The sequence below is a fragment of the Eurosta solidaginis genome, chromosome 3 (assembly GCF_040869045.1).
Source record: "Eurosta solidaginis isolate ZX-2024a chromosome 3, ASM4086904v1, whole genome shotgun sequence".
Taxonomy (NCBI): Eukaryota; Metazoa; Arthropoda; class Insecta; order Diptera; family Tephritidae; genus Eurosta; species Eurosta solidaginis.
The window spans coordinates 47,935,857-47,947,901 of NC_090321.1; the positions used below are offsets into that span (position 1 = coordinate 47,935,857).

The window sequence follows — 12,045 nt, forward strand, 5'->3', positions numbered from 1 at the left end:
AAGGAAAATCTCAAAATGGGCGTGGCTCCGCCCTTTTTCATTTAATTTGTCTAGAATACTTTTAATGCCATAAGTCGAACAAAAATTTACCAATCCTTGTGAAATTTGATAAGGGCATAGTTTCTATGCCGATAACTGTTTTATGTGAAGAAGTAAGGCCCAATCCATTTTAAAATACTTATTAACACCTTTCATTTGATACCCATATCGCACAAACACATTCTAGAGTCACCCCTGGTCCACCTTTATTGCGATATCTCGAAAAGGCGTCCACCTATAGAACAATGGCCCACTCCCTTCTAAAATACTCTTTAATACTTTCCACTTTACACCCATGTCATACAAACGCATTCAAGGGTTACCCTAGGTTCATTTTCTACATGGTAATTTTCCCTCATTTTTTCTCCAAAGCTCTCAGCTGAGTATGTAATGTTCGGTTACATCCGAACTTAGCCTTCCTTACTTGTTATCTTTGGTAATTTTTCTAAAAAAATTTGGTCGAATTTTGTTTCGGGTGGCAACCTTTTTTTTTATTTTAATAGCTTTTTGCCAAAACTTTCAACAAACTTGAAAACACTCAATTTCGCCTGCCAAAACTTCTCTACCAAAAATACTGGGAAATTTAGTTTTCTCCGCTCTAGTTTGCCAATCATATGGTCTACCGGAAATTGCTTTTGTTTACATTCGGAGGCGAAACCTAAACAAACAAACGCACAACTATCGCCTAAATAGTGATTCTCTTTGCTCAAGCAAGCAATTAATAACACATTTTCCAGCAAATCATTGAAATGGTTCAAAGCGTAAAATACATTTTTTGCATTGAAATATTCCTCTTTCTTTATACTATTTTTTTGTCGGTTTTTATGGTACGACTAAAGCAGAAACAAGAACATCAATTGCATTAACAAAACAATTTACGTTCAATAAGTTCAATGCATTCAAAAAAGTATTTTTGTACAAAAGAGTTTTGTAGGAGATCATTCACTACGGTTGCTGCCCTATCTCTTTGCCTGTCTTAGCCATGCTGCAGTAGCTTTTGATAAACTGTTGCAAATTGTTTTCAATCATAAAATGGCACAACAACAGTCGAATTTGTTTGCATGTATGTACGTGTTTTTGCCTTGGCATTGTATTGCCTTTGCGGTTTGTGTAGGAGCAATCAACCAAACGATCCACCGACGCGTCACACCAAACAAAAACACTTGTGGTTTATGGCGGAAACGAAATCTGTTTTTGATGTTGCACATGTGTTGCAGTATGTTTGTATGTGTATGGTTTTGTAAAAGAATTGGAAATTTGTATATGGACCTTTTTTTTCTTAAAATCTACGTAATGGTAGTCTAAGGCCATTCGTTCCACATTTACTCATCTACATTTTTGGACAAAATACAAAGAAAAGGTATTGACAGCGCTGTTGTGGTTGTTGTTGTGCACAAAACAGAATTTAATGGTATTTAGAGCAAATGCGAAATTTGAAAACCTTAAAAAATTCTATAAAAATATTGAATATAACAAGAAACTGTCTAGAGCATTTGCGAATCAATGAACGTAATAAAGCACAATAACACTTATACTTCACAACCAATAGCGTGCTTAAATCAAAACTGAATACTGACTACTCAGCTTGCGCTGCTTTTATACTCTCCTTTGCTTCATTCGCATATTTCTACTAAAGTCTAGACGTTTCGCCTTCTAGAACTGCTGTATCTCTGCTTGATAATTTAGCTACATATATGCCTGTGTATGTGTGAGTGACAAATTCGGCTGATGACTACATCTGTATGTGTGAGGTATCTCTTCGTTGCCTTGCACATAAGTGTTGCTAGCTTTAATGTGTGCATGTACATAAGAGTGACTGCTTCATGTTTTTGTTGTTACGTGATTATTAACTAGCCTAGTGATGTCAACATTCACCACAATATATGCGATACAATCATAGTAAGGTGCCAGCCCTACTTGGAAATAAAACTTATAGAAGCGAAATTTATCTTTGATAGCCATATAAGTATATCTCATTTGATCTCATTTGATCTCTTAAACAAATAGGTGGCATCCTTGTAAAGTTTTTATGAGTGGCAGTACGCAATAGGCTCACAGACAAAATTCCATCTGAATCCCTACAGCGGCTACCACTTCGAAAACGCGTAATCTCAGAATATTTAAAAAAAAAACGCCCTATTTCAGAATATCTCGATTTTTTTTTTTTTTTCATAAACGTCAAAATGTATGGAATTTATTCTCCGACAAGGCGTTCTTGAAAAAAATTCTGAAAGACGGCGTTTTAAAAAATATTTCTGATACAAATAAAGTGTTTGCGGATAATGAGGGCTATAATAATTAAGAGTAAGTGGCAACCTTTTAATTTTCTTTTTACTTTATTTTTACTTTCTTTTCCCAAATCATCGTTTTTGGTGTTTTCATCTATGCCCACGCCTTGAGTCTTTCTTCTTTATTCGTGTTCCTTCTCCCTTTGCGCTATTCTTGTTCGCCGTCTTTTGCTTTAGTAGAACACCCGCGGTCGCTAGCCTATACGTGTCAAGTTCTGCCCTCCCTCTCCCGCTTCATTTTCCCACCTTTTTTTAACTCCAAATACCACCACATTTCATCTCTCTTCCGCTTATATTCTCCTCCACTTACTTGGAATCTCACTATCACCCTTTTCCCTCTCCTACAAAGAGAATGAAACTGGAAAAATGAAATGAGTAAGACATGGAGAGTGCAAGGCGAAAAGATGCAGATGGGGAGAGAGAAAAATCGAAAGTAAAAAGAGCGTTATTTCTCTCTTTCCGACTTCATCCTTTCCTATTTCGCTGTCTATAAAACTGTCGTTTTCTTTACGCTCTCCTCTTATAGTTTTATATCTGTTTTTTACCGCTTTTCTCCGCCTATCTTATGTTCTTTCTCTATCTATATCTCTCGCTGTCCATTTTCCCTCTCATATTCTCCTTTTACATTTGAATGTTTTCTTTCTGACTTTTGATTCTCCCTCCCTCTATTTTATCCTCTCATTCTTCTCTCAAATCCTTTTATATTTTGGAATTTGATTTAAATAGTTTGATCCGAATGCCACCTTTCACGGGATCATAGATCTAAACTGAATTGTGCAGTCGAAGTGGTATATACTGGAAAATCCATCACCACGGAGCTATGCCAACGTCTAGGGATACAGTTACTATTGGAACTAGCTTCATCATGTACAGGCCTCATATGGCGGTTTACTTGGAAATTGAGCTAACGGCGTCCTTGCTACCGAGGTAAACCGTGTAGTAAATATTGTACACGTGTAAGTACTACTTTGGTATGGCTTCGCTGATAATAAAAATACCAGTTGAGCTCTGGGAACTGCATTTAAGGTGGTCCGGTAATTTAAGTACAGCTTCCTAATACTAATACTACCCCCTAGATCACTGACAGAGGTTTTTCCACGAGGTACTGCCTTATGACAGCACGGTGATCACTCTAATTACAAAGAATCAGTTTTGTCGCAGCTGTAAGGACGTGGCTCTTTTCCAAATGCCCTACTTTTGTGAAGAGACTTTTGGATGTCGAAATAAGTACTTCTTTGACTCTTAAGCGGAGCTAGGTCCTATCGTTGTTGGGACTATTATGCGCTGCACACCTAAACGAGGAATGGCTGAAGCTCATATTAATTGAACCGGATTGAAAAACAATCCAGCCTAAATACGCCTATTTGCTTGGCTTAGAAGAAGGCAACCTAACTTAATCGATCCCACAATGTATTCACGAAAAAGCAATTCAAAACTTTTCTCAGCGAGTTTTCGGCAAAAAGGTAGTATAACAACAATACGTGGCTTTGGTCGAATCTGTTTGAGAATAGATCGATCATCGCGAGAGTGTGGGTTCGAATCTCACTCCCTGCAGAAAAGGTTCTGAAGAGATTTGCTAAGTATATATCAAACAGCTGTAACCTTTTTCGTCCTTATGTCGAGTTGTTTGAATTGTTTACCAAAATAAGTATTTAATCAAATAAAATATTAAATATCAACTCCTGAAACAAAATATTTTAAAATTTCTCAGGAAATCTCAGAGCTTTTAAAACCTAAGCTTCCATGTTAGCAGATCTATTAGTATACATGTATGTGTTTCTATTCGATATCGATCCGATGTCGATCGAGACGGGGAATTAGAGGAGGGATTACAGTGATACAGTACGGAGATGGCGGCAAAGCCAATAACTTGAAACAAGTTAGAACAATCCCTGAAGAAGATGCGGAAGCATCGAAACGCGTAGGAAAGAAAACAAAAATTTAATATTTTCCCTATTATTACTGCCTGTAAAGCTCCAACTCGATATAGAAAATCTGACATTTCGGATTAACAAAAAAAAAAAAAATTATAAAATTGAAAAATAGTATTCATGCAAATTTTGAAAAATTTGTTTTGCCTGTTAACCAAAGAGCGGTATGCGGGTGCCCAAATTTCTACCAAAATTTGAAACGTTTACATGTAAAAAAAATTTTTTCTGACCATCGATACAAACTAAATTTTCAGCATAGAAAAGAATATAAATTTTTTAAAAATATGTAAATCAAATTGTAAGTATACTCACTTTGGCCTTGACGTCAGACTAGGATCTGATGTTTTACGACGACTATTTCGACTGCGTTTTTGTGATAAACGCTCCTTATACGATTCGGAGCGATTAACCGAGACGGGCGCACTCTTATTTTGATGTTGTTGATGTAAACTATGCCACGAGTCAATTTAGAAAAAAAAATTGCACAAAAAATTTAATGCATCAAATGATTTTAAATTCGCATTAGCAAAATTATTGTGCGTCATGGTGAAGAAAATTAGTATAAAAAAAAAATAAAATTAGTGCCAAAACAAACAAAAAAAACACAACTCACCGTTCTCGTCGTGCATCTTTCCCTTCTGCTGCGTCCTGCGCATTCGTATCGGCAGTTGAGGCACCTCCCACCAAGTCGGCCGCATCGCCTGGCAATGGTACATTGGATTCACGTATGCCACGTCCCCCCAATGCACCTCTGCCCGCCGCGATACAACTACTCGCATCGCCCGGCGCGCCACCAACTGGATATGCGGCATTCGAGGGCAAACGTAGCTGTACATCGTCTGTATTGTCGACAGATTGCGTTGTGGCATTACCGTTGGCGCGTAACGGCTGGTTTCCTACATCCGGTCTACGATCGGAGGGTTGCCGTACAATGGATGATGTGTGCAAGCGTTCTGGAAATGGAGAATGGAGAAATATAAAATCAAAAGATTACATCAGGAATGTGAAAAATTAATTAAAAGTAAAACATAAAAGTATATTTAGAAGCACTTAAAAATAGGACAACGACGTTTTTTCTTCGTCGGATCAAAAAATCAGGAGACAGACTGCTTGTACTGGATATTTATGTAGAGATTTGATTACTTTGTCAACCGTTACGTACTTAACCACATAAAAGCTGATGTTTTCAGTATTAAAATACGTATCCGTGAACACCCTAGCATAAAAAAAGGATCTCGTTGCCCTTACATATCACCCCTTTCCAGCTTTGCTCCCTGGAACAAAACATTGATAGACTTCAAAACCAGTTAGAGACAATTGACAGAAGCTTGTTTTCTTATAAAGACATTCCTAAAAGGCGAACTGCAAGTAACTTTAAGCATTATCTATTCCCCGCTTCTTACATTTACACCGCGGAGCCGAAAATTTACGAAATCACTTAGCGAAATACTGGTTGATTGGTTGGATGCTCTGCCGCCCGACCAAAAGAACCGTTCCCAAGCAGTTACCCTGAAACCAAATATATCATTTATGGAGCATTTGACGCTACCTCCAGATCAGGTATCACTAGCCTGCCTGACCTTTTGTTTGCAGCATCCTTCATTGAAAGGGATCCCCCTTCTATCCGCATGTTGTCCTAACGGCTAGGACAGTGACCCTGAAGGTTTATTTTTGAAATATAATTAACAGGCTCTTAGTTCTCTTTTGTAGTAGTCGGACCATATTTCGTTGGTAGTCTTAAAGCTGTCCGAAGTGTACCAATTCCGTATGGCAATCGTCTTGTACTTGGTATGTCCGTTTTAATTGCTATTAGTGGGAGATGCACCGTGAAAAACTCACTGTTGCCACAGCCTTAGCTAGTTCATCCCCTTTTTCGTTGCCATCGATTTTTATGTGACCAAAAAATTGTAATAGTTGCGGTATTCGCTGCTGTTCTTTCACAGTCTCTGACTACCTCACAGGATGTTATCGGGGTCAGTGTAGAGCGTGGACGGCCTCTCAGTCTTAAAGCTGGTCCTGCTGCAGTAACACGAATGAAAAGGTCTAGGTAACTGGTCCCGGATTATGCTTAGCGCATCCATCACACAAGACCTAATCGGCAGAAGCTCATAGTCCTTTTAATCACCAGATTATAGGCGGAATTTCGAGTAGAGAGACATGCCATACCTTTTAAAGATCGTTCAGTTGTTGAGCTGGTTCGGCAACTAGGAAATAGATTTTTGGTGTAGCGTGAGACAACTAAGGCAAGATTTACTGGAGCTCGATGCCTCTATGACTTATAACACACTACTCCACTTTAGATCCGTACTCTGATATAGACCAATTTGCGGATTGGAGAAAATGATCTTGGTAGTTGGAAGAATCTAAACCAAGTACCATGAGCTCTTTTAGCTCTGGATACGGCTATAGACTGAATTCAGTATTGGGAAAGCTGCGATTTCTTGCCAAATTATTGTTTTCGGTCGTTGGGAGGCAACAAGAAACTCGAATATTTATAGAGCCCGAGCCTCCATCTATCCAGCACGGTACAGCTGAGCTCGATTTTATCGCACCTTGCGTTCAACCAAGGCAGCGGCGGTGTACAACAAGTGAAGCAGCATCTGAAGAAGTGTCTTCTTAATTTTTTATAGACACCAAGTTGTTGTTTTTGTGGTAGCCAAAAAACACTTTGTGGAGTGCACCAGCAATGACAGTTACTTCCCGCATACGAGCGCGGTGAGTTTATCCACTTGGTCCAAAACCAATATCCACCCGTATCTTAGCGAATGACTTGCTATGAGCACGTCGCACCGTCAAGGTCATCCTAGTCTCCATCTCCTCCTTCTGTGATATCGACTTGGGACCGACTGCTAGTTATAACTATGCGCATATATCGTGCATACATTCTTACTTGTTGTAGAAGTCGTCTCGTGTAGGAACGTTTAGACTTCCATAGGAGAACCTATGTCTTGCGCTTAACTAAAAACCCCTGTAATTATAACATCGATTCATGTTGGTGTTACCATTCCATGGTGGCAGGGGCTGCATCGGCAATAACACTGTCCTTGCCCCATTCATTGGTGTCGTCATATGCCCTCAACCATAACTGGCCTAACACTGGTACGCTCTATTTATTGCAGCTATCTATAATACAGCCGTTCAACTGTTGCTAACTGTTGCCACCATCAGTTGTTGCATATCCACCACTGTGGCTGTGCCCATTTACTATATTCTTCTTCAAGTTACGTCTCCGGTATCCTGCAACTCTAAACCTACAATCAGTTCGCTCAAGGGTTATATAACCTTTTTACGATCGAAAGTTGCTGAAACAAAATTTTTTTAAAATCCAAATGAAAATCAAAAACTATTGTTATTGAAACAAACCGCTGTCGGCATTGTGCCACCTTCAACGATATATTTCTAAATATGACTCTGAAGACGGCACAATGGCGAAAACCGGCATTGAAAAGGAGTACTTTCCAATTCAGTATAATAGTGAACACATAATTACAAGAAATCCCAATTATTAAACGTTGACTCACGTTTTGAGCTGAATATTTTATGGGGACCATAAGACTGTACTTAAAAGAAGTAAGGAAGGCTAAGTTCGGGTGTAACCGAACATTTCATACTCACTCAGCGGAGAGCTTAGCTGCGTTGGTTTCGTAGATGGTTTATAAGTGGCTTTTAATTCCATATCACATACATTTGAAACGAAGTTGTAGACCAAGGGGTGACGTTTTTTGGAACGATTTTCCTTCATCCTTTGTCAAATAAGGAAAAATCACCATGTAGGAAAATGAACCTAGGGTAACCCTGGAATATGTTTGTATAAATGGGTATCAAATGAAAGGTGTTAATGAGTAATTTAAAATGGAGTGGGCCTTAGTTCTATAGGTGGACGCCTTTTCGAGATATCGCCATAAAGGAAGACCAGGGGTGTCTCTATAATGTGTTTGTACGGTAAGGATATCAAATTAAAGGTATTAATGAGGGTTTAAAAGGGAGTGGCCGTTAGTTGTATATGTGAAGGCGTTTTCGAGATATCGACGAAAATGTGGACCAGGGTGACCCAGAACATAATCTGTCGGGTACCGCTAAATATGTAATACCACCGACTGTATTCCTGCCATGATTCCAAGGGCTTTTGATTTCGCCCTGCAGAACTTTTTCATTTTCTTCTAATTAATATGGTAGGTGTCACACCCATTTTACAAAGTTTTTTCGAAAGTTATATTTTGCGTAAAAAAATTAACCCAATCACCATGTTTCATCCCTTTTTTCGTATTTGGTATAGAATTATGACATTTTTTTCATTTTGCGAAATTTTCGATATCGAAAAAGTGAGCGTGGTCATAGACGGATTTCGCACATTTTGAATACCAAGATAAAGTGAGTTCAGATAAATACGTGAACTAAGTTTAGTAAAGATATATCGATTTGTGTATAAACACTGGGCATGGCTTCAACCGTATTCGCCCATTTTCACAGAATCGTCATAGAAGATATGTCCTTACCAAATTTCACAAGGATTGGTAAATTTTTGTTCGACTTATGACGTTAAAAGTATTCTACACAAATTAAATGAAAAAGGGCGGAGCCACGCCCATTTTGAAATTTTCTTTTATTTTTGTATTTTGTTGCGCCATATTTCTGGAGTTGAATGTTCACATAATTTACTTATGTATATACTGTAAAGATATTACATTTTTTGTTAAATTTATTTTTTGTTAAGTGGGCGTGTTCATCATCCGATTTTGCGAATTTTTATTTAGAACACATATAGTATTAGGAATAACGTTCCTGCCAAATTTCATCACAATGTCTTCAACGACTGCCAAATTACAGCTTGCAAAACCTTTAAAATACCTTCTTTTAAAAGTGGGAGGTGCCACGCCCATTGTCCAAAATTTCTATTCTGCGTCATTCTGACAAGTTTATTCGCTTTAACCGTCTTTGGTAATGAATTATCGCACTTTTTCGGTTTTTCGATATCGAAAAAGTGGGCGTGGTTATAGTCCGATGTCGTTCATTTTAAATAGCGATCTGAAATGAGTGCCCAGGAACTTACATACCAATTTTCATTAAGATACCTCAAAATTTACTCAAGTTATCGTGTTTACGCACGGACGGACGGACGGACATGGGTAAATGAATTTCTTTTTTCGCCCAAATTATTTTGATATATAGAAGTCTATATCTATCTCGATTAGTTTATGCCGTTACGGGGTACCGTTATGCGAACAAAATGAGTATACTCTGTGAGCTCTGCTCAGCTGAGTATAAAAATAGTTTACTTATATTTTCAAATTTTGCTTACCAACACTTAATTGTTTATAAAACTCTGCACGCTTTTCAGCGCCTGCGCCTGCACCAGCACCAGCACCTCCATTTGTAGTCGCTGCCTGGCCTTTACGTTGCTTCTTAGACACTTTACTTGCCGCTGCAGCCGCAGCAGCTGCTACTGATTTACGATTACGATAATTATTTGTCTTCTCATTGATCTTAGCCGCAACTCTCGATGTGAGAGATGGGGAAGATGCTTTACGTTTGTTCACTGTTGGTTGTGTGCCCGTCTCATCATTGGGCGACGATAACGCGGTACCCGATGTGGATGAATTCGAACCCGAAGTGTTGGTATTTGGTGATGTCTCTACAACACTGATGCTGTCACGACTACGTTTGCTGGCGTGGCCAGCGCTCAGCCTGGCGCGCTCTTCGCGCTCCAATTCATCACACGAGTAGAAAGCTTCATCTTCGAAATTGCCGCTACTTTTACTACTTTTCGAGCTATTCGAACTATTGCGCTTAACTTTAGCGTCCAAAGCTTTTTGTGTATCCTCATCAGCTATGCATTTGTAGATTTCACGATTAACAGCAGACTCTTCCAATTCGACCGATTTCTTTTTTTGTTTTTTCTGCTTCTTCTTTTTATCTTTATCACTAATATTTGTTGTGCATTCGTTACTTTCATTTGCTTGGCACTCTTTGTTGTTATTGTTATTATTATTATTATTATTTAAACGATCACAAAATGAATTCTTGAGATTTTGTTTCTTTACGAGCACCACATTGCGCTCCGCTTTAGCATCGTGCTCTTGCGGCGTTTCAGCGACATCTGGTGCATATTTAAGCGCGATCGGTAGCGGTTTGCATGTCGCTGCCACTGCGATTACGGTCGTAGCAGCTTCCGACATCGATTTGCGTCGTGTAAATGTAAATTCGTCATTATTTAAAAATTTCTTATTATTCATTACAAATTTCACTAGAGCTTGTAAATTTAAATTATTATGGCCGCGTGTTTGTTTCTTTGACGCCGCTGTCGCTTCTTTTTCGGCAGCGCGTTTATCCTTTTTCTTATGCGTACTCACCGTCGCCGTCGCCGCCGCCTCTTGCGCTAAGCGCTCGACAGCAGCCACTTTACGCGCGCTACGTGAACGCTTCAAGCTTTCACGCTTCTCCAGTTCGGCCATTTTCGTTTTGGATGAACTCTTCTCGATGCGATTATGTTTGTACTTGGGATCTGTGAGCAATATCTTTTTCTCTTTACCACGTTTGGGTGATAAATTGTCGGCGTTTGCATCACTGCCCTCGTCATCCGTATCGGTTGAGTCGTCGTCGTCATCCGTCTCCGCTCCGTCATCATCATTATCACCATCATCAGCGGACTGCGCGTGTGTCATGCGCTGCTTTTGTGTGCTCTTCGGCGTATTACATTCGCTTAAAGTTGTTAGCGCGCTTGCGCCTCCATTTCGTAACTTTGGCGCATCAGCGCTCTCGAGTGAACCCTGTCGGCGCATTGCTGAAGTTGTAAAATTTTTATAAAATTTGCGTTTTGGTGGATCTGTTTTAATAGACTTAAGCGTTGCTTTCTTATGCTGCTCGGGCTTGTGCTCGCTACGCAATAGCAGCATAGATGCTTCATTTTCGGGTTCATTAAGCAAAATATCAACGTCGCTTTTGTATAAATCTTGCGTAGAACGCGCCTTGTTACTGCGATTGACTCTCAGCAGTGTTTCATGTTTTTCATTCTCATTTGACTTGAGGCGCTCTTTCAACATTTCTGCAGTATGCTCCTTCTCTGCATCTTCATCTGCTTCCTCCAGTGAAGTGGATTTGTCTGCTTGTAATATGAAATGTGGCGATTTGGAGCGTTTGCGTCCGGCCATTTTACCTGTGGACTTGCGTCGAAAGCTGGCACGTCTGAATTTTTCAAAACGCGATGGCTCACTGCCAACCGAATTCGGCACTGTTAGAGTATTGCTTGTTGCAGTGGGTGTGGGTGATGCATCATCTGTGGAATCTGCACCGCTGCTTCCGCCACCCGAGAGGCGGAACCACATTTTATCGCGCAATTTCTCCAGTGTGTGTGAGTTTTTAGTACTTTTACACTATGCAACTAAAACAAATGTTTTTTGTTTTTTACTTTATTTACTTTTTTTCTTGCTCTAGGCATTCCACTGTTTTACACTGTAAAAAAATTGTATCAGCTAAAGTTTTTTATTTCAAATATTTTTATCTTTGTATTTTAGTTCGTGAATTTTGCGATTTTTTCATATGTTTTGCACAATTTCGTTTCGTTTTATTTTTCGTTTTAATCTTAAATTCGCTACAAACATGCAACCGCGCATGCATTTTCTAAATATAAGAATTTCACATTAAAAAAAAAATAAATTTTGGCCGTTTTGACAAGTGTACGCTAAGGTTGCGTCGCGTCGTCGTGTCGCATTGCTTCGTTACCGCGTTCTTGTGTGTGCGTTGTTCTTGCCAATTTAGGTTGCACTGAAATATGTTTTTGGCAAACTAAT

The 12,045-nt window shown here is 39.2% G+C and overlaps 1 protein-coding gene across 6 annotated transcripts in view; it reads right to left on the reverse strand.

Moving 5' to 3' along the window:
• Nucleotides 1-12,045, reverse strand: part of RhoGEF2 (Rho guanine nucleotide exchange factor 2) — a 582,225-nt gene that overhangs the window by 174,084 nt on the left and 396,096 nt on the right. For all 6 annotated transcript variants that reach the window (XM_067771577.1, XM_067771576.1, XM_067771579.1 and 3 more), the window contains 2 exons: nucleotides 4,872-5,211; nucleotides 4,571-4,708 (listed from right to left, as the gene is read on the reverse strand). In XM_067771577.1, the coding sequence (XP_067627678.1) occupies nucleotides 4,571-4,708; nucleotides 4,872-5,211 (478 nt within the window). The remainder of the gene's footprint in view (nucleotides 1-4,570; nucleotides 4,709-4,871; nucleotides 5,212-12,045) is intronic.